Source organism: Danio rerio, chromosome 16 (assembly GCF_049306965.1).
Source record: "Danio rerio strain Tuebingen ecotype United States chromosome 16, GRCz12tu, whole genome shotgun sequence".
Lineage (NCBI taxonomy): Eukaryota > Metazoa > Chordata > Actinopteri > Cypriniformes > Danionidae > Danio > Danio rerio.
This window is the reverse complement of record NC_133191.1, coordinates 11,094,034-11,119,294: the sequence shown is the minus strand read 5'-3', so window position 1 is coordinate 11,119,294 and position 25,261 is coordinate 11,094,034. Positions and strand designations below refer to the sequence as shown.

The window sequence follows — 25,261 nt, the reverse complement described above, 5'->3', positions numbered from 1 at the left end:
TCAGTTTTTCTTCAAGAGCAGACCTGGGAATTTATATATTTGGTCCAGTGATTAGCTCCTAAGAACAGAAAACAGCAAAATTTCAGTGATTCCAGTTCATTTTCCTGGGAATCAAAAAAAAATTTGAGCTGTTATTGAAAAAAAAATCCCAGCAAATCTTTTTTTTTTTTAATGTAAAACATGCATATTACAATATACTGCATAACTATGTACCATACGACTGCTTGGGTCAAACAAATGTATAGAAAAAAATATTGTTTTATAGATAGAACTATTATAACAATCATTTACATAGTAAAACAAGCTTGCCAGGCACATTCAGCACTGCAAAAAAAATGCTTTTCTTTCTTAGATTTTTTTGTCTTGTTTTTAGTCCAAATATCTAAATTGCAAAAAATGCTTTTCTTGCTTAGATTTGTCTTGTTTCTAGTCTAAATATCTGAAATTTCTTATATCAAGAAGCATTTTCTAGACAAGCAAACATATAGTCTTGTTTTGAGAAATAATACGCCAATATTAAGTGAGTTTTTCCTCAAATCAAGCAAAATAATCTGCCAATGGGGTAAGCAAAATAATCTTGTTTTTTTCTTTTGACGCAAGATTATTTTGCTTACCCCATTGGCAGATTATTTTGCTTGTTTTAAGGAAAAACTCACTTAATATTGGCATATTATTTCTCAAAACAAGACAATATGTTTTGCTTGTAAAGAAAAATCTTCTTGATTTAGGATTTTTTTTTTTAAATATTTGGACTAGAAACAAGACAACAAATATAAGAAAAGCATTTTTTTGCAGTGTAAAAGTTCTTAAATCAAATAGCATTTTCTAGACAAGCAAAACATATTGTCTTAAGAAATAATATGCCAAAATGAAGTGTGTTTGTCCTTAAATCAAGCTAAATAATCTGCCAATGGGGTAAGCAAAATAATCTTATCACAAATTGAAAAACAAGACAATTTTGCTTACCCCATTGGCAGATTATTTTGCTTGATTTGAGGAAAAACTCACTTCATTTTGGCATATTATTTCTTAAAACAAGACAACATGTTTTGCTTGTCTAGAAAATGCTTCTTGATTTAAGAACTTTTAGATATTTGGATTAGAAACAAGACAAAAATCTAAGTAAGAAAAGCACTTTTTGCAGTGAGAGCAGTAATCTGATCTAAAATTGTGCACAATTATGTTAAGTAACAAACAAACTAAAACATGAGCAATACTTACAGTAAAGAAGAAACAGGGATTTGGCTCCAGTATTTCCAGAACAAACGCAAAAACTGAAATATAACATATTTTGGCACACAATATCAAACAGACACAACCATTTACTGACAATACTTTATTAATAACCATATTTAAGTAAATGTACATATTCCAAAACAATATCTAGTAAAGTCATATTAAACAAAAACACGAAACACAAAACAGTTTTTAATTTTACACTCCAAAATTGACTTAATAATCAGTCATATGACAGGACTGATTCCAACTGAATAACCACCAACCACATACTCAGCTTTTATCTTCTTTACATTTTTGTCATAAAGGTACAAATATAACAAAAAGGCCAACATATTCTTCCTTTTTCCATCTCACACCAGTCAGATCAAAGGTTGTCTTTCAAATCTGGCTGGTGTCAAATCAGAGGTCATCTAATTTTAATTAACAATAGTTAATTTTTCTTTCTTTCATTTTTTCTCTCAGCAGTTCACGAAGGCCTTTCAAAGCCCTGGTAATTCATGACTCAATGACCACGTTTCTGAGACAAATAACATCGCTATTGAGTTTTGGGACGAATTTAGTCTCACAGTGGTGACATTGTGGAGTCCCTGTAATAAATCAGAATCACTACAGCATCTTGTGGCATCTCCTGATCCTTAACACAGCTTCAGATTTTGTTAGACCTGGTCCAGTCAAGTACTGCATACAGAATATTACAAGCCTTCTAGCAGACGAGTGCATTTGGTCATCTGAAGTATTATTACCAGCCCAAACTCTTAAGAATTAACTTAGCATTGACCCTTTTCAAAACAGGAGATCTAATAAAAATAAAAATCACTGTATAATTATTCCAATCTTACTGTTTACTGTCACTTTTTAAGGTGGTTATTTTGCAAACTCTTCTCTGTATTCCTATTATACATTTATTGCATCAACTTTTCTTTCTTTTTTTTTTTTACTTTCCAGTCAAATTCAAGGGTTTATTGTACAGTTTGCACCATGTTTTGAAATTAATTCACATTCCACCTGTGGCAGAGTAAGTAGTATTCAGAGACGTAGATCTTTCCTCTGAATGGTCAAGAATTTCCTATCAGTGTCTTTCAGAAATGGTCAATGTCCAACAAAATGGCTGGCCGGTTTAATCGCGACTCCTCCAGCAGGATCTCCATCCCACTGGGTCACCAGCACTCAATGAACAATGAAATAAAAAGGCAAAACATCTTCATCCATCACAGCCGAAGGTCCTGGGTGAAACCGAAATCTTTCAGGGCCTGTGACGGAAACATAAGATACATCACTTAATGCACATGGGAAACAACACAGTCAATAGGACAGAAAAATAACTCAAACAATGAAAATACTTACACATGAAATGAAGTATAAACAAAGCATACATTAAAATCAGACCAAGTCTTTTGACCACCTCAGATTGATTAAGAGCTTTTGTGTTCTAAATAAAAATATTTATCAAAAATATATATTTTTCAAAACACATACAGCTTTACTTGATGTTTTTTTTTACAGGTTCTAGGAAATTATAAATGAGTAGAAGAAAAAAATATTTTAATGAGTAACATAACAAATGTATACTAAAGATATTTATTTAATATACATAATATTTCCCAAATTATGTTCAACAGAGCGAGGAACTTTTCATAGTATGTATGATAATATTATTCTCTTCTGGAGAAAGTCTTATTTGTTTTATTTCGGCTAGAATAAAAGCAGTTTTAAATTTCTTAAAATATATATATATTTAAAGGTCAGAATTATTAGCCCCTTATATATTATAAGCTACATATTTTTTCAAGTCTACAAACATTATTCAATAACTTGCCTAATTATCCTACCCTGCCTTTAAATGTCACTTTAAGCTGTATAGAAGTGTCTTGAAAAATATCTAGTCAAATATTATTTACTGTCATCATGTCAAAGATAAAATAAATCAGTCATTATAAATGAGTTATTAAAACTTATGTTTAGAAATGTGAGGAAAATATCTCTCCGTTAAACAGAAATTGTGAAAAAAAAAAAGTGGGGGGCCTAATAATTCTGACTTCAATTGTGTGTGTGTGTGTGTGTGTGTGTGTGTGTGTGTGTGTGTGTGTATGTATGTATGTATGCATGTATGTATGTATGTATGTATGTATGTATATATATATATATATATATATATATATATATATATATATATATATATATATATATATATATATATATATATATATATATATATATATAGATATAGATATAGATAGATTATACACTATAATATATAGAAGATATTTAATATATATATATAAGATACAAAGCTGAAATATAATAAAATATTAACGTGTTAAAAATTTGTTTTATTAATTTTTAAATGAAAATAAACAAATATTACGCTGGCAGATGACAAAAAAATTAATTAAAAACTAGTATTTAATACATGTTTAATCTTTTGTTGGTGATATATTGTGTTTTGTTGTGCATCATTGCCATCTAAAAATCACCAAAACTTAAAAAAAAGGAAATAAATAAGACAAATCAAAAATCCTAATCCTGTAACTAAAATCACCAAAGAAATGTGAAAAATATTTTAAAAGATTTTTAATTCAAAATATTATTAAATACTATAATCGCATTATAACCTAAACTACCAACTCACAGCGTAAAATTAGATCAGACAAAATTGTTTTCTATTGCCCCCTGGTGGACAGCTACATGTAACTATAGAGGCAAGATTGGTTGCACGCATGCGAGTATCACTCATAGGCAGCTAACCATGTTTTGAAAATAATTAGACTACTAGAGAAAAAAAGTTATTATAGAGGATATACAGTTGAAGTCAGATTTATTTATTTACTATTTAAATATTTCCCAAATCATGTTTAATAGAGCAAAGAAATCTTCACAGTGTGTCTGATATTTTTTCAGTAGTCCACAGAATAAACCATTGTCATACAATAACTTGTCTAATTACTCTAAGCTGACTAGTTAACCTAATTAACCTAGTTAAGCATTTAAATCTCACTTTAAGCTGTATAGAAGTGTCTTGAAATATATCTAGTCAAATATTATTTACTGTCATCATGTCAAAGATAAAATAAATCTGTTATCAGAGATGAGTTATTAAAACTATTATTTTTAGAAATGAATAAAAAAATAAATCTTCTCTCCGTTAAACAGAAATTGGGGAATAAAATAAACAGGGGGGCTAATAATTCTGCCTTCAACTCTATATACACACACACACTCAAATGCATTTAAAGCACTTACACACTGACCCTCACCTCTGTGCTTCCCAGTTTGTCCAGTTTTGTGTCTGGCTGTTGATCAGCAGTTTCCTGCCCTCCTCATAGTCATCCTGATCCACACTAACCAGCAGCCGGACACCCTCCTGCCCTGCTGCCCTTTTCAAGGAGTCCGTAATGAAGACCCCCTTCAGCGCCTCGAGTAGCGCCCCGCTCAGGTAATCCGCCCAGAAGGCGTCCAGGTTGGTGAGCTCAGAGAACTTGATGTCACACACAATAGAGCCCAGATCGCGAGTGCGGAGCAGCAAACTGGCCCGGCTGAACAGCTCAAACTGCCTCTCCAGCGGCTGCGGCTTGTCTGAGGAAACCCCTCCACGAAGAGCCGACTCATGCTCCGAATACTCCGCTCGCACCCGCAGTCGGATATCTGAGAGCCAAGAGCATGAAGGACACAGAGAGAAAGAGGAGGTGGGATGATGGGTGGCATGCAGAGAAAATCGAGAAGATGTGGAGATTTTCAGGAGGGATAGAGAGAAACAAGAGATAGTGGTGGAGAAAAAGGGGAGAATAGTGACGCAGATCAGTGGGGGAGTCAAGAGGAGGGCAAAAAAGTACAGTGATAATGAGACTTATTGGTTTAAACCGAACATTTTGGTATAAAAAATAACTAAAGGATAGCAATGATTCACAGATTTGCTCCTAATATTAATTTTGTGTATTAACCCAGTATGCGCTCTTTTTGGTACGGCATCAGCTCTGAGATCTACTGGATATCTGAGGCCTCAATAATCTTTAACAGTGAGTCGATTGAGCGGGATTCTTCACTGGTAGTCAGTGAGGTTCTGAGTGAAACTTGCAGGCTAGTTCAGGTTTAGGAGTGAACTGATCTTCCGAATTGTTTGCAGGCACATGGGAACACATTGGTAAAGTTCAACATGTCTACTGATCGTAGCACTTGTAAATCACAGGTCACAAGGGTGTTGGGGAGATTTGGCCTTTCGGTAGGTTCAGGTGGACTGAAAGAACCTCAAGCTAAATTCCGGAGATGGCTCACATTGGAAGGTTCTACTTTCATATGTGCATCCCAATTCCATAGAGGTCTTATTAATAGACGCATATATGCTGGTTGGCTTTACCAAACAGTGCAGGTAGAACTGATGTCATGCAACAGCACAGGGAACAGAGACGGCAAAATACGATTGGAGTATACATACTGAACCAGAGCTTCGCAGTGATGTCATTTCCTTTCATGTCATTAGCTCAGAGGTCAGAGGAGGAAGTGGACCCATCAATCTTCCGAACATTGCTGCAACACAAATCCAACCTTTCTACAACCAAAGCTCCACCACAAACTCCACCGTTTTTGAAAGTTGGGAAGTTGACATGGTAGGTTATTATGAAAATAAAAACCAATCGGTCAGGTAGGTGACTAACTAAGACTCAGCTCTTTTATAAGGGGAAATAATATTACATTGCTTAAATGACTGAATAGTCTATGGACGGACAAGCTCGGCCCTGGAGGGCTGCTGTACTCTAGAGTTTGGCCACAACACTAACCAAACACAGCTTAGGCTGTCAAAATCAGAATCGTCAAGAAAGCTACAAGCAAGTATGATTGATTATTGGAGCTAAACTCTGCAGGACACCAGCCCTCCATGGCTGAGCTTGCCCATCTTTAGAACAGACTGTATTTATGAAGTATTTGTGAACAGTAGCGCTTTAGGGTAACACTTTATTTTAAGGTGCCCCTGTTACACACCTTCCTTGTACTTTAGAATTAATTTTGCATAATTATTTGCAATGAATCCTAAACCTAACCTGCATTCTAACACTAAAACTTTTACAAAAAAAGTACATGCAGATAATTAAATGTTACTTGGTAGTAAAATGAGTAGTTACTGTAACAAGGACACTTTAAAATAAAGTTTAACCAAAAAAAAAACAAAAAAAAAAAACAACTTTGTCCCAGAGTTATTAGTAAATTGACTGGAACTAAATACCTGACCATAAATATTCCCTTTGTTCTAGAATCAATAATGCATGTCTACAGTTCATAGAAGAAATTAGCAAGTGAATATTGTCAATAATTACAAATACACCACCAAAGACTATGAAGTAAGTTTTTTGATTTGTTTGTATCAATAATGAATACATGCATCAACAAGATAATATAAATAAAATGTAAACATTTGTTCACTAAATTAGATTACTGAACTTATCTCCAATGTATTGTGACATTGAATAAGTAACAATGCCCCTATTGAAAAATTCAACACTGGCGCAATAATAAATAACAATTTATTTTAAGCTGGAATAACCGATCAAATAAATGCAGTTTTGATGAAATAAAAAACTCAGTTTTTTAATCTAGTGCATGTAAAATGTAATGTGAGTCCATAAAGTTATACTAATGCTTTACCTATGTAATGATTTTTTTTACTAAAGTCTTACTAAACTGCACTGTAAAAATGCCTACAAATTTTAGTTGAATAAAATGATGTAAACTTGTATCAGTCAAACTGACTAAAAAGTTTCATTTAGTAAAACTTAAAACAATAAGTTGAAACTCAATTGACTTATAAAAAATAGTTAAAACAACATAAAAGCTTTTGTTGTGATGGCTTTCAGTCATAATATATTTTACAGTGTGGACTCAATTTGGTGCATCTCAATCAGGTCCTTTGTTCAGTAGTCAGGGTACTAATCAATCTTTGACTCAATCATATTAAGGGCTGTCTCAATCACAAAATTCTTCCAGTGCACCGAAACATTTGCCCCCTTAAAAAGTCCTACAATGCATCATGAAAATCAGGAACCATAACAGAAGTTCTAAAGCAGGAAACATGAATCAACTCGTCGTCTTTTTGTTTTTAAAGAAACTGCTTTTCATTTATATTCAAACATAAACAAATGAGATACAGAACAATCCAGTAAACATTTATACCTTATTAATGATTGCTGGCATATGAACAAATGATTTAAAATCTACTTGAAACATTTTTAAATTACTAGTAAAAAATACCAGTCTCAGTTGTTCATAAATTCTGGTTGTTCATATTTTTGATGTTGTTGTAAAGTCGACTTTCTCATGTCACCATCAGTACCCCCAATGTGAAGTGAACCAACACTGACCTTTTCCATTGCATTCACAACAGATTGAGAAGCACACTGTGACTGTATTTTAGATCCACAATAAACAAAGGTGTAGTTCACCCCTTAAAGTAAAAATGTGCTATTATTTAAATCACCTTATGGTGATTTATCTATCATGATGATAAATATGATGCAAGCCAATGACTACCGAAAAATATTGCCTAGATGTTTTTTTTGTTTGTTTGTTTAATTTTACATTTCAAGATGACAGTTGCCATTGAATTTATGAATCTTTAAAAACCATAGTTTTAACAAAAGAATCCTCGTTAATGTACCATAGAAAAGACCCTTTCATTTTGACTGTCGAAATGGTAAATTAAATAGACGATTCATTATTGGTGGGAAGCTAGCCCATGATGTGATGTCTAACACGTTTAAGGCTAATACTGACACGACTAGCATGTTTAAATAAATGACTTGTAAATTTTTAAAGATTTGTGGCCAAAACCTTATAAGAACATATTTTTGTATGGTTTTGAAAAGTTTCAAAGATCTTGGTGTGATCATCTCCTGAACGTGTTCCCCAAAATAATCATCTGAAATGTAGGTGGTTGAAAGCAGACTCCAAACACAAAGCTTCATCATTGTTCTTTTAAACAGCACACATTTACAGAACACTTTAGGTTTCATTGCACAGACATTGTCAGAGCTCCTCACGTACACTAATACAGGGCATTGGTTTCACTGATCGTAGCTTCAGAACACAGAAAGTATCCAATATTAAAAATACAGTGGCTTTTTTTTTTGTCCGAATGTGTAATGCTCTCTTTGTTAGCATGTTTTTTTTTTTTGATCATTTGTTGCATCCCAGAGAACTTTCAAAAAGTAGCATGTATTCACAAATATTTCAGAATTTTGTAAATATGCTGCAAATACATGTTTCCTCAAAATAAACAAACAATAAATCAGTATTTTTATGAAACTCAAACAAATACGTTCTGCATCATTTTATGGGGTGTTGCTCCATGCGAAGAGCTTCCATTTTTATTTCGATCCCTCTTTTCTGCTGAACAAACCAAGATGGAGGGAGAGAAACGCGGGCAAAAAGCTGACCGACTGCACACATGGGTCAGAGTCGAGCTTTTCTTTTGACTTTTTTTTTTTCTTTCATTCTCTCCCTCTCTTAGTATGTGAGGATGGCCAACTTGTTTTTGTTCCTGACACTTGTGTCAGTCTGTTTTTCAACTGTGGACATAGAGAAAGGAGAGGAAGAGAGAGAGAGAGAAACAAGCAGTTTTGGATGAACGTTGTTGCAACAATTTCGCCATGTCTTTTTTTTTTTGGTCAAGCAGGCAAAGTTCATATGCAGATTTTCTTTTTTTATATGTGTGTGTGTGTGTGTGTGTGTGTGTGTGTGTGTGTGTGTGTGTGTGTGTGTGTGTGTGTGTGTGTGTGTGTGTGTGTGTGTGAAAGCAAAGCAATTCTAATTCAGTTATAGTTCAAATCTCCAGAATGACTACTATTTTGATAAAACTACATCAATTCTACAAAAAAGAAAGAAAACACTGGCAGAATTCAATGCAATACATTTAAGGGGCTATATGTAAAATTCCGAAACGCATGTTTTTAGTGAAGCAAACTGTGAAAACTTATAGACCACTAAGCCCACACAGAATCGGTGCCTGCAGATTTTCGATCTTTAGATCATTCACTGTAAAAAAAAAAAAAAAAATGCAGGGTTCCACACAAGTCAATCAGGTTGTTCAAACAAAAAAAAAGTAACACTTTTAACAAATGTATGTAGATTAAACATAAAAAATTAAGTTGTCCAAACATAATCTCAAGAATCGTTTCAGCTCATTTTAAACAAGTAGTTTGAACAAGAATTTTTTTTTTTTTGTAAAGTTCAATCTATTTATTTACTGATGAAACGTGTTTTAAGGGAGCACTCGACCACTATTCAAGGTGCGTGGACAAAATGTGAATATCGTAAGAACGGGGAACTCCAGCAACACTTGCAATAAAAAAAAGCCATTTTAATGTCACGTTTAACACGTTTTTTGTTTTGTGCCCTGAGGAAGCCGCTTTAAAGCCGAAATGCGTTGGCATTTATTTAATTTAATTAAAGTTTATCCTTATGAAATGAGTGAAAATGCTTATTCTTTCAGTTTTGCATTAATTTTAGCAATATTATAATGAATAATCCACTTGTTGAGTGTGACGTCACACGAAGCAGCTTCTGGGTCCAAGCGCTCGATCAAACTGTATGGGGAGACTCAACAAATGGTGATAATAATCGCTTAAAAGTGATGCAATCGCTTTTAATCGCTTAAAAGTGATCGCAAAATATATATACAGTTGAAGTCAGAATTATTAGCCCCCCTTTAAATTTTTTTTTTCCATCACACAGCGATGTGAAAACAGCAGTCTGAAAGTATGATTAGTGATATCTATATGTTTATATAAACTGAAATTCACAAGCATGATGTCAACATTTTAGTAGTCTGGCTATGTGAGACTATAGTTTGATTAGTGTTCTTATTAGTACTTTATCTTGCGTATAATCATTCCTTTCAAGTAGGGCTGCAGGATATTGGAAAAAACTGACATTGCAATATTTTCATTCACTGCGATATATATTGCAATATAAATGCAATTTCACCAGATGATTTGAATAACTTGTAAAGAATGAATCATTTTAGATCGATTGAGATGAATCTGAATAAAATAGAATCAAAAAATGACAAGCAAAGTTAAATACCACAAACAAAAGGTGCAAATAAACAATGATTTATAATTTTCAGGGGAATTAAACAGCATTTAAATAAATCACTATATAATAATAATAATAATAATAATAATAAATCAAATAATTTCTTTAATATCAAGAAAGTTTCTCTTTTTTTAACTAAAGTCAACTTTAAAAATTTTAAATCACTTTAAAATCAATGGGTTGACTAACTTTTTAAAGTAAAGTCAACTAAATGCTTTAAAAGGAACATGTTTATTCACCTTTTTTTAAAAGTAACGTCAACTAATCGCTTTAAAATCAATGGGTTTATTCACTTTTTAAAAGTAAAGTCAACTAAATCACATAAAAATCAATTGGTTTATTCACTTAAAAAAAATAAATAAAGTCAGCTAATCGCTGTTAAATCAATGAGTTTACTTACTTTTCAAAAATAAAGTCAATTAATCTCTTTTAAATCACTGGGCTCTAATTTGACGATCTTGGCGCAATGTCCAGAGGGCAGGCGCAAAAGCATTAGGGGCGTGCCAGAATCCACGTTTGCAATTTCAAGGACGGGAAAATCTGCTTTGCGCCGTGGCGCATGGTCTAACAGGGTTGAGCTTATTCTCTTAATGAGTTATGGGTGTGTTTTGAGCACAAACCAATCAAAATCTCATCTTCAAAGTCTTATCTTGATTTAAAGTCAATGGGTTTACTCAATTTAAGTAAAGTCAACTAATTGCTTCAAAAGAAAAGTTTACTCACCTTTTTTAAAAGTAAACTATTATTATAACACTGCATTGTTTCGAGTAAATAACTGTATAATGTAGAATTCATCTTTAAGCTAAAATGTTATATTTTATTGTGCCCAAATGGCTTAAATTGGCTCTAATTATTTCTTTCACAGGCATTACATGCACGTGCAAATCATACAAATTCACTTTTAGGGTAAAATTTGAAATTACTCCAGTTAATGTTGTTAACTATAATGTCTGGTCAACTATAATCCAGACTACATTGCAGATCCCTGCAATGTGACTATTGCAGACTCGCACATTCCAATATGGATGCTAAAACGATATATTGTGCAGCCCTACTTTCAAGTGCCACTGAAATGAAAAGAGGCCTCCAGGACCAAGTAAACAAACCAATCAAATATTTTCGATTTTCTTAAATCAACTTTTCACATCAATTCACAATTTTCACAAAATCAGTCTACAAGCTCTAATAGGGAAACTTTGAAGTCAGGTAAGATCTTGCTTTCTACTTTTGATTACAAGACGTTCACCCGTTTGCAAATACTAATATTCAATTCAATTCAATTCAGCTTTATTTGTATAGCACTTTTAAAATGTAGATTGTGTCTAAGCAGCTTCACATAAATGGTCATAGTAAATGGAACAGTGTAGTTCAGTTTTTATTGTTTAAGTTCAGTTCAGTTCAGTTTAGATCAGTTCAGTGTGATATAATCATTACTGAGAGTTCAAACACTGAAGAGCAAATACATCGATGCGTAGCTCTACCAATCCTGAACCATGCGAGCCAGTGGCGACAGTACACGATGGCGATAATACATTAAAAATGATACATATAGCCCCTTAAAGCTAGCCATTACATTTAAGTGAAAGTTTAAATGCTGTAAACACATACAAAACACTGGAATGGGTCTAAACAAGAACTGTTGGGTCATTTTCCTCAGAACTGCTCCAGCAAAAGATCACAGAGGCTCTTTATCTTTTCTTTTTCAGGACAAATCATTGCAAAACTGAGCTTTAGGGCTGAGTTTGGTCAACGACTGTAGAATGGCTTGTTTTTGAGCAAAGTCTGAGCTGGACGTTGAGTCATGTCACGCAATGCAATCTTGTTTTATTACAGACAAATTGTCAGGACGAATCCAATGGACTTCCAGAAATTTTTTCGTGAGTCAGTTCTGTGAAACACTGAGGCCAACAACCCCTCCAGAGAGGATTTTGTTCCTATTTTTCCCCAACTCTAGCTTAAAGTTCAGCACATGTAACTGGGGAAGTGGACAGTAACATTTGCAAACTGACATTTGAACACAGAGTATTAGATTGACCCCTCCTCCTATGCGAGTTAGGAAGGGGGTTCTTTACCTTAGGACATGGACCAGGCGTGCGTGACTTAAAGCACACACACATGTCTTGACTGTGCGCGATCGGACAGAGCGGACAGCATACACTTGTTACTGTTGTGAGCTCTGTCTTTTTCACTCTATCCATTCTCCTGCTTTTTCTATTGAATCTTGAGCCAACCTGCCAAGATCAAATGCGGAGTCAACACAGCAAACAGCATGTTCAGCTACTTCAGGAGTAAAACAAAGGTGAAAGGTCAACAAGGTCAATCATGGCACAGCAGGACTGTAATGTTGAAAGTGGACTGAGAGAATCAGATAGCTCAAAGGACAGTGTTCAAATATACATGTAACCATTTGAGATTTATGGGAAGCTCACAGTGCAGTGTTACCTCATGTTCGAGGGACAGGAAGTAAGTTATGGCACAAGGGAGTTTCATCTCACAAACAAAAGGTCAATGCAGAGAGTAGATTAGCTTTGGCTGCATCAAAGCTCAGTTACAGAGGGAAAAGGATCAATGCTTTAAATAAGAAGCCGAGAGACAATAATCAGTGTTTTACTGGATATGAGACTCAGTGCCCCGATATTCAATAATCGTTTTAAAGACATTTCATTCAGACACACCACAGGAGTTAATCACACAGAAAACTGCTTATCCAAAGAATAATGAAAGGAATGGAAATAGGGACAGAGAAGTTGATGGAAAATGTGAGCAAAGAATGTGAGTGTATTTTCCAAAAATCGAACCATGAAGGAAGCAGGGGATTTGAAGCAATTCTAAAGCACACTTGAAACACCTATGCACATACATGATGAACAAAACTAAAATACACTTTTGTCAGGTTAGATGCCATATTAAATTGAGCGTGGTTGAACAGGAGGCTGTGAGGGATGTATTACAGTCTTAACCGTGGCACTCACAAAGTACAAGCTTCTCAGTATAATCGATTGAACTTCTTGCCCTTACAGCCTTATTTTCATTCCTGTCAACAAAATAAATATGCCAACCACTCTGACTAACATGATGTCCTAACCAGACGTGACATTATAAGCAGTCTTTTCCACGTTTATAAGTGTTTTTGTTACACTAGCAGCCAGAAACTTACAGTTGAAAGTAATGCATTATAATATTGAGTTACTCTCACCAAAAAGGTATGCAAGTTACTTAGTTACTCTTTATGGCAAGTAATGTCTTACCTTACTTTCGCATTACTTTTTCTTACCTGAATGAGGCTTGATTCTTTCCTTTTTTCAATTTATGTTTATTTCTATTGCGCTTTCACAATGTAGATTGTGTCAAAGCAGCTTAACATAAAAGTTCTAGTAAACTGAAACTGTGTCAGTCCAGTTTTCAGAGTCAAAGTTCAGTTTAGTTCATTTCATAGTGGTTTATTTTTCACTGCTGAAAGTCCGAACACTAATGAAACTCCCATTCTGCCCAATTATCCCTTCTTCCAGAGTCGTTAATGTCTTTAAAACATCGTTTAATGCTTTGCACAAATCTGTTTACATGTATACTTCAATTCGAGCGGCCAAGCGGTTCACAATTTGATCTCCTTCAGAACTTTCAGGGTTTATTTCTTTGTTTGGTAACTTTATTTTGATGGTCCATTTGAGTATTAGTAGACTGTCTGCTTCATATCCATTGATACTGCTCCCTAAACAGACATTTAACTGACTATAAGAAACTTTGCAAGTACATGTCAACTTACACTAACCCTAACGTCAAACCCCAACCTAACAGTCTACTTATAATCTAATGAATTAGTTTTAATGAATTAGAATCAGTTGGCATGTAGATGCAATGTAACTTAATTCAACAAATGGACCATCAAAATGAAGTGAGACCCTTTGTTTTTTTTATAATAAATGAGAATATTATTACTTACAGGGCGACATGGTGGCACAGTGGGTAGCACGATTGCCTCACAGCAAAAAGGTTTATGTGTGAAGTTTGCATGTTCTCTTTATGTTTGTGTTGGTTTCCTCCGGGTGCTCCGGTTTCCCCCACAGTCCAAAGACATGCGGGACAGATGAATTGAATGAGCTAAATTGGCCGTGGGGGTGTGGTGTATGCGTGAATGTCAGTGTATGGGTGTTTCCCAGTGTTGCGTTGTGACTAATAAAAACATATGCTGTGGCACCCCTTGATGAATAAAGGGACTAAGCCGAAAAGAAAATGAATGAATGAATGAATGAAAAAGTTTGTAATTTCATATTATGCTCTGTTGTTCATTTTAAAGCATCGCAAAATAAATAGTTTACAGTAATACTTTTTTTACATTTTTTTATTTTTACATGGTGAGAGAGAAACTACAATGTTTACCTTTTGTATTTTATTTGCCATTATTTTATCTGTAAACATTAGATTTTGAGAAGTTAGATATCTAAATTTTTTATAAAATATTTCCAGTTAATTTAAAAATAAAGTGAGAAAAAAAAATCACATTCAAATGAGTACATTTAAGTACTCTGAAAAGAATGTACTTTAAAAATAAATGGTTCTTATATAAGGACCTTTTTTAAAGTATAATTTTATATAATTTATTGAATTCACGTCTGGTTAGAACAAGATACAAGGTCTGTTAGGTAAAAATACATTACCTTAACAATACGGCATAGTTTCTGATGAGAAAGGAAGAGGTTTACCAGTATGGACTATTTTGCTGCACCAAATTAGTGCATTACTTCTGACTGATAAGGGCATCTGCTACTGGGATGATAAGTGCTGTACATATATATTAAAAAAAAAAAAAAAAACTATAGATAAAACCATTAAAACATTGGGTTTCCTTGTAGCCTTCAGCAAAAGCTAAATGCTTTAGCAGGAGACATGAATGTGAAAGAAAAAAGCAGTTTATATTGAGTGTTTATGAGACCCTGCAGCACTTTTTAATGAGGAACATTATCAAAGCCATGCAGTCTTTGTACAAGCAGATATTACAGGTCATTAAGCTTCTGTTACAACAGATTAAAAGCATCTGAGTGTAAAGATGATGTTGACAAAGAGCATGTTTAGAGCCTAATCTTTGTAAGAAAAAACATTTTTATAATGACACCTTCCCATAGTGTGGAAACATGAGGAAGCCTGTGTTTTTTAAGACATTAGCATGGTAAAAATCACTGATCTTAAAAGATGAAACCGTCCTCAGATTTTTGCAGTTTGTAATTATATATTTGTTAATGTTTGGACAATCTGAGGGTAAATGCCAGGATCATGCTAGTAATATTGTGAAAAAATACATACATAAACATTTTTAAAAATGAGAATCTATTTTGTGTTTAAAAACATATTTCAAAATTTTAAGCACACCAGAAGATGCACTCCATAACCAAAAATGAAAAAGGCTGAAAAGTAAGCAAGGTCATGCAGATTAAGGGTGCGTTCACGCTTTTAGTATGGTTCTGCTGGTTCTTTGATCCAGACAAAAAAATAAAACTATGCATTTAGTTCTGGTTGGTTGAGTGTTCACATTAGCATTTTTAAAAACATTCCTATAGACACAAAACCTGGTGGCATAAAGTTTAATGAACCTTATTCATTTTAATATAATTATAACTTTATGTAATTGGTAGCATCATAAATGTAAAAGTATTGTAAGCTTGATTAAACATCCTCACTTTTAGTGTGCATATAGTACGCAAATATTTTAATCCCATTTTGATTCACATTTCAGTTGAACAGCACCAGAGTACATTAAGAATCTTTCAGCTTGTTTGGTGCACACCAACGTTTGCATGGCAGGTAGGGATGAAACGATCAAGCGATTTCACTATTAACTGCACTTTACTTCGTCGTGGTTAATTAATCTTAAATGCTTCAACACCTGATTTCTAAAACTGTTGCAACTTAACAAAGCTACACTAACGGTGCACTACTTCACATGTCGTGTCTTTTGTTCGCACAAGTTTGTTATTTCTAGCGAGCATAATGGGAGTGATGTGCATGCTGCAAGACGCATTCATGCTTTCCAGGCGCACCTAGTTGAAAGATTGGTGCAAACGCACCTTGAGTCACATGACAAGAACTGATCAATCAGCTTCATACTTTGTATGGAATATACACATTTGTACTCCAAAGAGAAAAAAAATTACAAAAAAAAAAAAAAACGAACAATTTTGTAATGTAGTTGATCTAAAGTGCATTTCAGACAAAGGTTCAGCAGCCTTCGACTGCATTTGTTTTCTTTAATAGGCAAATATTTAGCTAATATGATGCTTAGATTTACATTAGACAAATATTTTTTTTTAATTCTCATTTTTGTTTGTTTGTTTATTCACTGTTTTGTCATTTATTTTCAGTGTAAAATTATTACTCATGTTTAAATGGCAAAAACGTTTCTCATCGCTGCGACACGGAGGTAACAGTCGGAGGTATCACACATCAGACACGCACATTCGCATGCTATTTAAAATGAAAACTATTCAGATGCCTCTCGTTGGCGTGGCAGAACAGTGTCCTGAGTCATAGCTGGGCGCAGCGGACAGCCGCCGAATTGCATCCGGTGTGCGATCCTCTATAGACTATTTAGACTTTTTTATTATTATTTTGTGGTGTATTAACTTGTTACTGAGCAGCAATAAATAATACTTTAAAATATAAGGAGTTTTTAAATGATTTTTTTAAACTAGTAGTGTTTTGAAATACATAAATGCATAATATTCCTGATTATTCCTTTGACTATAACCGTACAACCAAAATCTATAATTGTTGCATCCCTAATGGCAGGGTTCAAATTTATACAAATAACCAGCACTAACAAAGATCATTTTAATCATTAAGTCTGAACAGACCCTAACAAATTATTGCAAAAACTAATAAATTATTGCAAAATTGCAGTGAACTCGAGTATGCGTATTAAATGTCAATGACATTTGGCTCCCACTAGGCTGTTACACAAGAACCTGACAGATTTTTATACTTGAAAGCAAATTGGAGCATGAGCTAAACTGGGCCCATTGGTATGTTGAGATTTGAATGTCCTAGAAAAACAGTTTTGGTAGAAAATATAACTTGCATGTAACCATTTTTCTTAACAAACTGTTCTGGCAAATTTGTGATCTTTTTTTTTGGCATTTTCTTACCTACTGTGCCATTATTGCCACTCAGTGTGCCTCACGTGCTCAGTTCTGAAGAGATTTTTAACAATGCCCTGTTGGCAGGACAGCTCCCATCTAGCAAAAGCATAAAGAGGCTTTGGTGTGAGCAGCCTTTGAGTCCAGTCAGAATGAAACTCAAAGTGATAACAGTGCAGAGTGCAGGGAATTCACAAAGGGATGAATGGAGATGACATGAACGTATTGTGTGACAGTTTGACACTGTCGTTCTGTAAGCATTAGAGGTTCAAGCACTAATGAATGAGTGACTGATTAATCACACTCGAGAAATGAAGCATTGAGGTTCACTCTTCAGCTGTAGAGCAATTTATATATGAAATCAAATAAAAGGAGAGAGAAGTAGCAAGGCAAAACGATTCACATGTTCAAAGGATGCTGTTAAATGAGACTACATGACAGAAGAAAACAGAAAGACAGTGCTCTTACCGCACGTCACTTTGTTGGGTGTTGACTGAGGCTGGATTTCAGGCGGCCCTCTTGATTTCCTGCTCCAGTGGTGACCTCTTCCTCGCTTCCTTCGATTGCTGGAGGCTGATGTCATTGAAGAGCCAGAACCTGACATCGAAAACACTAATTATCAACACTGGCAAAAGCAATTTATAAACACAAGTAGAGGTGGCCAATTTTTAAGAATACTTTTAAATATATGAAAATAATTATATTAAAATATATAATCAAAAAGACTGAGTCATTTGGCTAGCCTTGTTAGCCTTTTAAAGTCAAGTGCTATTTTGTGGCTTCCGCCCTGATTTTGCCTACACAAATTAAAAAGCTTGCCAAATCCACATGCAGAGGTGTAAATGCAAAAGTCTGGTCTCATTATAAAGAAAAGCCTTTTCAATTTTTATAAAACAATTTTGAAGGTGATTAAAATAATTGTATGTGTTGTCCGTGTTATAATAAACCCCTCTAATAAAGAGGCGTTTTTTTTTTTCTTTTGTAAACTCAAATTTGCAAGTGTACCTTTTTCTGGGTTCTGGGGGGTCTGGGTTGCTGTAATTAGTTTTGGTGGGTTCTGCACATGCCAGAAATCATAGGTAAAAAGAAAAATGTCTCTATCATAATCTATGCAAAAGTTATTCTATTCCAACTGATGAGAGAACAGAACCATTTATGGAGGTTTTGGGGCAGTACAGACATTTAAAATGTAAAAAACGCAGAAGTGAATGATGTCAGGGACCATAGTTTAGGAGGTTAAAGCGATGTTGATTTAAAGTCTTTAAAATGTACAATTACTAAATTTATTTTGTTAGCTCATATTGCTATTCTTGAGGTGAACAGTCTATGTATCAAAAAAAATACTTTCTTTAACAAACTATTTTCTTTTCATTACAAAACAGTAATGACATAATAAAAACAAAAACAGTAAATTAAAGTAATGTGACTGACAAAACTGTGAAAACAAAATGGTAATCCAACCAGTACACTCCTCAATTAGATGCAAGCAGCAAACATAATTCATTCAGTTTATTGCTGTGAATCAAACTGCAATTGTCAGTGAAATTATGAAAAATGTAACTAAATGATTTGCGTCACCACCTAAAAATGTTCACAAGTCTTCACGTTATTTTTTGTGAATTAAAATATTTGAACACCACAATGAGTTGTTGCTGGATTGAGGCATATAAATAAACTAAATTATTATTCTTTAATAGTTTCAATTTGTGAACAAAAATGTGTAATATATGCTTTCAATTAAACATTTGAGTCAACTCACCAACAGTAAATGCCTGGTTATTATATTACAATAAATAACATTAAATTCTGGGCCAAAAAAACAAAAATTCTGCATAAATTTGCTCCAAAACCAACATTGTAAATGATTTCTTACAATTAATGTAATAAATAATATAAAATAATTTTGTAAACAAAAAGTAAATATAAATGGCATTTTAAAAGCACTGCCATGACAGCCCAGTGGCGTTATAGCAAACAGGAACAAGTATATTTTTATAGAAATATCCAGCTGCAAGTTATTTCAGTGGACTTTGCTTTACGATTAGTAGATGCGGTTCATGCAAACATATTTTTATTAGTACATGAGCAAATTATCAACAAAGTGATACATTGAGCTGTTTTTTTTTACTCTGCAATGGTAAGCCATGGTAATCAAAGGGATAGTTCACCCAATAATGACAATTCTGTCATCGTTTACTCTCCTCTGACTAGTTTCAAACCAATTTGAGTTTATTCTTGCTCTGTTGAACACAAAATAATATACATTAAAGAATGTTGAAAACATGTAGCTGTTGACATCCAAAGCAGGAAAAACAAATACTTTAGAAGACAATGGTCACATTTTTTCAAACATTCTTCTTTATAAAGTATCCTCTTTTGTTTTTAAGAGAAAAAAACTGGTTTAGATTAAGTAAAGGGTGAATAAATCTTTTTTTTTTTTTTTTTTTGAGTAAATCAACTATACTCTTTAATGGAATTCATAGTGCAGTGCTTTCCGCATCCGGTCTGAAAGCTGCTTCACACTCAATGACTAGGCCTAGAGGTAGAGTGAAAGCAGTGTGGTAAACACCGCACACAGTATTGCTCTTTTTGTGGCTTTTACATTTGTTTGTATTTCTATTTTGACCAAAAAAACTGAAAATGCAATTTTCAGCCAATAATAATCACCGCATGAAAATGTGGTGCATCCCTACTATATTATATGATCAGAAATGCTAAAAAAAAAATGGGACTGGGCTGATAAACGATACCATATCGAAATTGCGCTATAATTTATGTTGATAATGATAATAAGCTATGGAAATGTTTTTTCTCGATATTGACCTAAGAGCCAATCACAGAGCAGACTTATGCAACAACAGGAATCTGTGTTGATACTAGAGATATGCTGTCAACCAGTATTATTTAGCGAGCTCGATTCACTTTCCCGCCAGCTGTTTTTGCTGTTAAACTGTTGTGTATTTTAATGATTACTGTTTTTACCATTTTTAATCAAGTAAAACATTTATTTAAAAATGTTTCTGTAGTTGTTTATTTTTAGACAATGCAATAAGTATATTTTTGTTTGTGTACTGTATATATGCTGTCAGTTACAGATCTTCAGGAATGTTATATTTTATATTGTATATCATAAGTATATCACAGAAAATCGGAATCTCCAAAATAGAGTAATGTGTAAACTGTTTTTGTTAATAAACAATACTTTAAATTTTATTCAATGAAGCGTCTGATCTTTGTGGCTTCAGTCATTGTTGAGATACTTTTTTAAAGCTGGAAGCATTACCAACTTATATCAAAATATATATCGTTATCGTTCAATATGGAAAAAAATTATCGAGATTGCATTTTTGACATATCACACAGACCTATATAGAAATAAACAAAAATTCTAACAAATAAAGCAAAAAAGAAAACAGTAAATGACTGTGCTCAGCCTTTTCTGTCTTCAGTTTCTGCTCACCGGCTCTCCAATGATGATCTTGTGTGTTTTCAAAAGATGGTATATTTGTGTTTGAGCCCACTTCTCTGTCTTGTCTAAAATCCACCTCTGGATAGTCTATCTTCTGTCGTTCTGGAGAAACTAAAAGAAAAGATAGCACATCAGTACCTTATAGAAAAATTACATCATACCATCTCAATATCAATAGCTTCATCACATCAATGTCATCATACATCAAGAATCTAAAAAACAATGACAAAATTCAAATGTAGTTTTAAAGCTGATGCTCACCGGTTCTTCTTTTCTTTTGTGAGACAAAAGGCAGGACATCATGTCGGGTCAGAATCCGCAGCAACTGAAGTAGAGGTCTTAGATTTGCATCGCTCAAGTACCCTCGTCTTTCCAGCTCTAACAGCAGTTCGACGCCACTCTTGGGTCGGTGGCGACTGGCGATAGAACATCCCTCCTTCTGCGGCTGCATTCTTTGCCATGACTTCAGAAGCCGAGGACACGGAGTATTAGCCTGTGGAGATCCATCAGGTCCTGGAGGCAGATCTTCAGTCCACCCCTCTGGATCAAGAGGATGTTTACCAGGATAAGTTTCGTCGAGGAGAAAGGACAGAACTTCCACATCAGTCTCTGTGAGTTGAGAACCCACGATTTCAAAGATCTCATGGAGTGAAAGCGTCTCGTAGTAGCTCAGGCACTCAGTCTCCTCCCAGTACAGGGAATATCTTGAGCATTTCACTGAAGACATGGTCCCTCTAAATGTTCAAATCTGTGTGGTAAAGAAGAAGTATGTTACATTTTAAAGAAGATTACATTTTAAAATGCTCATGGTCAGATTACAGATACTCTTTAGCAGATTACATAATTACAAATAATGCACAAAATCGTCACCTTAGAATTATAAGGTTCTATCTGAATGATTCTGAGATATTGAGCTTCCAATCTTTTGTATTCCTTATAGCAAACAGTATGTGTGTAATATGTTTTTAAATAAAAAGTTTTAAAATGTAAACAACTTATAAAAAAAACATCCCATAATGTACATAAGTTGTCATTTAATAGGAATATGTCCAAAACTCAATTTTGACAAAACTGTCAGATAGAACCATATCATTCTAAGGTGATGAAATGGCTTTTTGGCTATAAATTATAATTTACTGACTTTCCCTTATTCTTCAGCTATTTAAATAGTTAGATACTAGTGTGTATGATAAGGAGTATCTCTAATTATTCCCAATATATTGAAGAGCCATCCAAAAGCAAATCAGTTGTAAATGTAAATGTTTAACTGTTTGGCAGATGTGTTTATCCAAAGCTCCAGTTATTTAAATTTGTATAAATATGTGATGTTCACAGTTTCTGATGTCAATTATGGTCAAGCAAATAAATAAAATTACTTGCGTTTTATTTTACCTAAGAACTAGATTAATTCAGTTTAATATTTGAATACTATAAAATACATTGCATTTCTTTGTGTCTTTATAAAAAACTATATTTACATTTTGTTTTAGTTGTATAAAACTCTAATACAATTGTAATACATGTTTTAAACAGATTATATTATAAATCTGTAAGCTATCCAAATTAAATCTAAAAAAAAAAGTGTTGTTTATGGATTTAATCTGTAATTTAATCCGTAACATACTATAGTTTGTCAATAATCACTCAACACTATTTACATAAACAAATATTACATAAAGATAAGCTTGAAATATCCGTTATAAATAAAATCCGCTAATTGGCTGTTTTTCAAACATGTAAAGTAACGTTATATGTAAGAGCGTTTCGACAGTCTCAACAAAAACAGATGTTAGCCTCCGAGCTAGTTGTCAGCCTCGACTGCGAACTAAAATACAGTCTATGTAAAATTCAAATACAGCTTATTGTCTTTTTATCAGAACAAAACCAACAGTATATAAACATATTTACACGGTCGTAGAAGATTCAGCGAAGTTATTTTGTTTTGAACAGAGCTTTTGTTGTGGTCCGCCCTCAGTCCGTCAGCTCAGCAGCTCCAAATGTTGACGTCAGACGTTTCTCTCAGGCACACGCAGCGTCACGTGCACTCCTTATGTAACGTCACGTTTGAGGTGAGGAAGCTGACGCCGAGCAGCTGAAAAAAAAACAACAAAATCTACTAAAATTATATGCACGAATGATTTCGTTATTAGACTTATGTAGATTGTTTGTGTTTGATGCATAAGCGTAGCTAACCCTGCAACTGACTAACGTTAGATTTTCCTTAAGCTGACCTGACATCACACTGCACCAAACACTCGATGTTAAAAGACTTAGATGTTGTTGCATTCCAAATACAGCTCATTAGTGGGTTTGTTTTCAACACTATGATATATTAGTCTAGTGTTCTTGCAAAAATAAAATTAAACTAGCCGCGAGATACTTCAATCTAAATAGTTTCGATCATACAGGTTTCGATATGTTACTGTAAGAATAAAATGTGCGTATTTTCTGTAGTCCATGAAATCTTACCTGACACAAAGGGTTTTTGATGTGTTAACACTCAAGAATCCGACGAAATTCACCCACCAGTCAAATGGAAAACAACAGTCGGGTGCCAGTGAGTTTTGTGGACTGATCTCTGCACAACCGCAGATCGCCAAAGGTCTTCTAGAAAGAAGGTTCCGGGAAGGTCACTTGAATATGCTTTGTAGATCGAGTCTCCAAGCTCGTTAAATGGTATCCGCAGAAATTCGCCATATTGGTGAGGGAAAATTAAATAAATTTGAAGGAAAACTCTTTCGAGACGTTGTTTTTGTTATTGTTATAAAGTGATATAGCCAAAATAGGCCATCCAAAGGTGAAGTGTCTTGTCTCTTCAAAAGGTAACAGCCAATGACTGCAAAGAATTTCAAACTGTCGCCATAACATTACTTGACAACATTTAGCAAATTAATTTATCAGTCGAAGGTTGCTAAGTGGGGAGGGGCAATATTCTGAGACCAAAGGCAAAGTGAGTTGACTGATATGTGCAATATTACTTTTCAATAATATCAATAATAAATAAATAAAAACAAATGCACATTTAGAATAGTGATTCAGAAAAGCTGATTAGCTGGCCCATTTACCTGAACACTGCAATTTAAAAAAATGTGTCAGCTTACAATTATTTTATTATCAGTTGAACACACAAAATGTTAAAAACAGTATTTATTAATGACAGGAATGTGGTTTAATATAATATTAATTATAATTAATATAATTAGGAATGGGGTTTATATTATTAGTTTTCCATGCAATTTAACAAAAACATGGCCAAAAATGCATGGGGGCTGTTCCAGAAAGCAGGTTATGTGACATACACGGGTAAGTTTGAGAGTAAGTAGGTGGATAACCTCAACTTTGGTTCCAATATCGGAGGTAACTTCTGGGTATGTTAAGTAGCCATAGCAACTTACTCTCTGAAGATAACCTGCTCCGGAGCAGGTTATGTTCAGAGAGTAAGTTGCTATGTTTCAGAGTTTGTCTGTTTCAGAGAGTTTACTGAGCATTGCGTGCTCTTTTGATGAGAATATTTATGGATGTGGACACACAGATACAAGTTTTTTCGTTGTGCATAGTTTTTTTCATAACCAAATTCATAATGTTAATGTATTTAACAAACCTTTTTGAAATCAAATGTGACAAACCATGGGTCTGTGCTTACCATAAAAATCATTTAGTGCAGCTCTTTGTATTCGCGTCAGGGCATTTTAGGCAACTGTACAATGTGGCAGCATGACCACCTGTAAAGTATGCCTGGCACTGAACTGTTTTTTACACTTTTGTACAGTTCCTTGGTCATACATTACTGCGTATCATTACACAGTTGATTCAGAGCACGGGAATAGTGTAGTGGACAGTGCGTCGATAAAGAACAACGGAGCGAGTTCGAATCTCACTTACAGATCTTGAGTTTTTTCTCTCCTTCTGCACCCTCACATTTTACTGTATAATATAATAAGTGGCAGCTTTGTCTTTTGTAGGAAAATATATCTTTAATTTAAGATGTAGGACGTCGTTCTTATATAAACATTCAAGCACACACACCTACATTTTTTAATATAATATTCTTTTCAGGGTTTCTAAATGCTATTGTGTGCATTAATTGCAGCCAATTTTAAAGCTCCATCAGTCACTAAAGGACACTGATAATATAAAATTTGTCCAAAGTATAAGTGTGCAGGTACAACTTAATTTTCTATCCTTAATCTTTTGGTGTTTCAACTATTAAACTCATTACTGCTTCCACTTACCAGCTCATCACACACCCCACCTCATCACTATGTTGAGGCTAAATGGCTGATTTTCAGGAAGTAATGATTCAAGTAAATATAGTAAAAAACTATAAAGCAAATGTTGCTTAACA

General features: G+C 34.0%; 1 protein-coding gene across 5 annotated transcripts; it reads right to left on the bottom strand.

Annotated features, from left to right (window-relative positions):
* Positions 1-1,321: 1,321 nt before the first annotated feature.
* Positions 1,322-23,541, bottom strand: dedd1 (death effector domain-containing 1). 5 transcript variants are annotated; one of them, XR_012391536.1, is made up of 8 exons: positions 23,386-23,536; positions 22,825-23,008; positions 21,178-21,664; positions 20,908-21,027; positions 17,916-18,044; positions 17,457-17,546; positions 12,393-12,551; positions 8,185-8,792 (listed from the first exon to the last, which is right to left on the bottom strand). XR_012391536.1 is itself a non-coding variant. In NM_131602.2 (7 exon segments), coding segments are annotated over 5 exon segments (1,110 nt in total). In that variant the 5' UTR covers positions 21,644-21,664; positions 22,825-23,008; positions 23,386-23,541; the 3' UTR covers positions 1,322-2,482.
* Positions 23,542-25,261: the final 1,720 nt, after the last annotated feature.

What these genes read in the sequence shown, in the direction of transcription:
- dedd1 (XM_073925284.1), bottom strand. Translation starts at nt 21,643, where the DNA reads ATGTCTTCAGTGAAATGCTCAAGATATTCCCTGTACTGGGAGGAGACT. An exon ending in ACAAAAGAAAAGAAGAACCG is followed by an intron (nt 21,028 to 21,177) that starts GTGAGCATCAGC and finishes CTTTTCTTTTAG; the next exon opens with TTTCTCCAGAACGACAGAAG. An exon ending in ACCCAACAAAGTGACGTGCG is followed by an intron (nt 8,793 to 17,915) that starts GTAAGAGCACTG and finishes CTATGTCCACAG; the next exon opens with TTGAAAAACAGACTGACACA.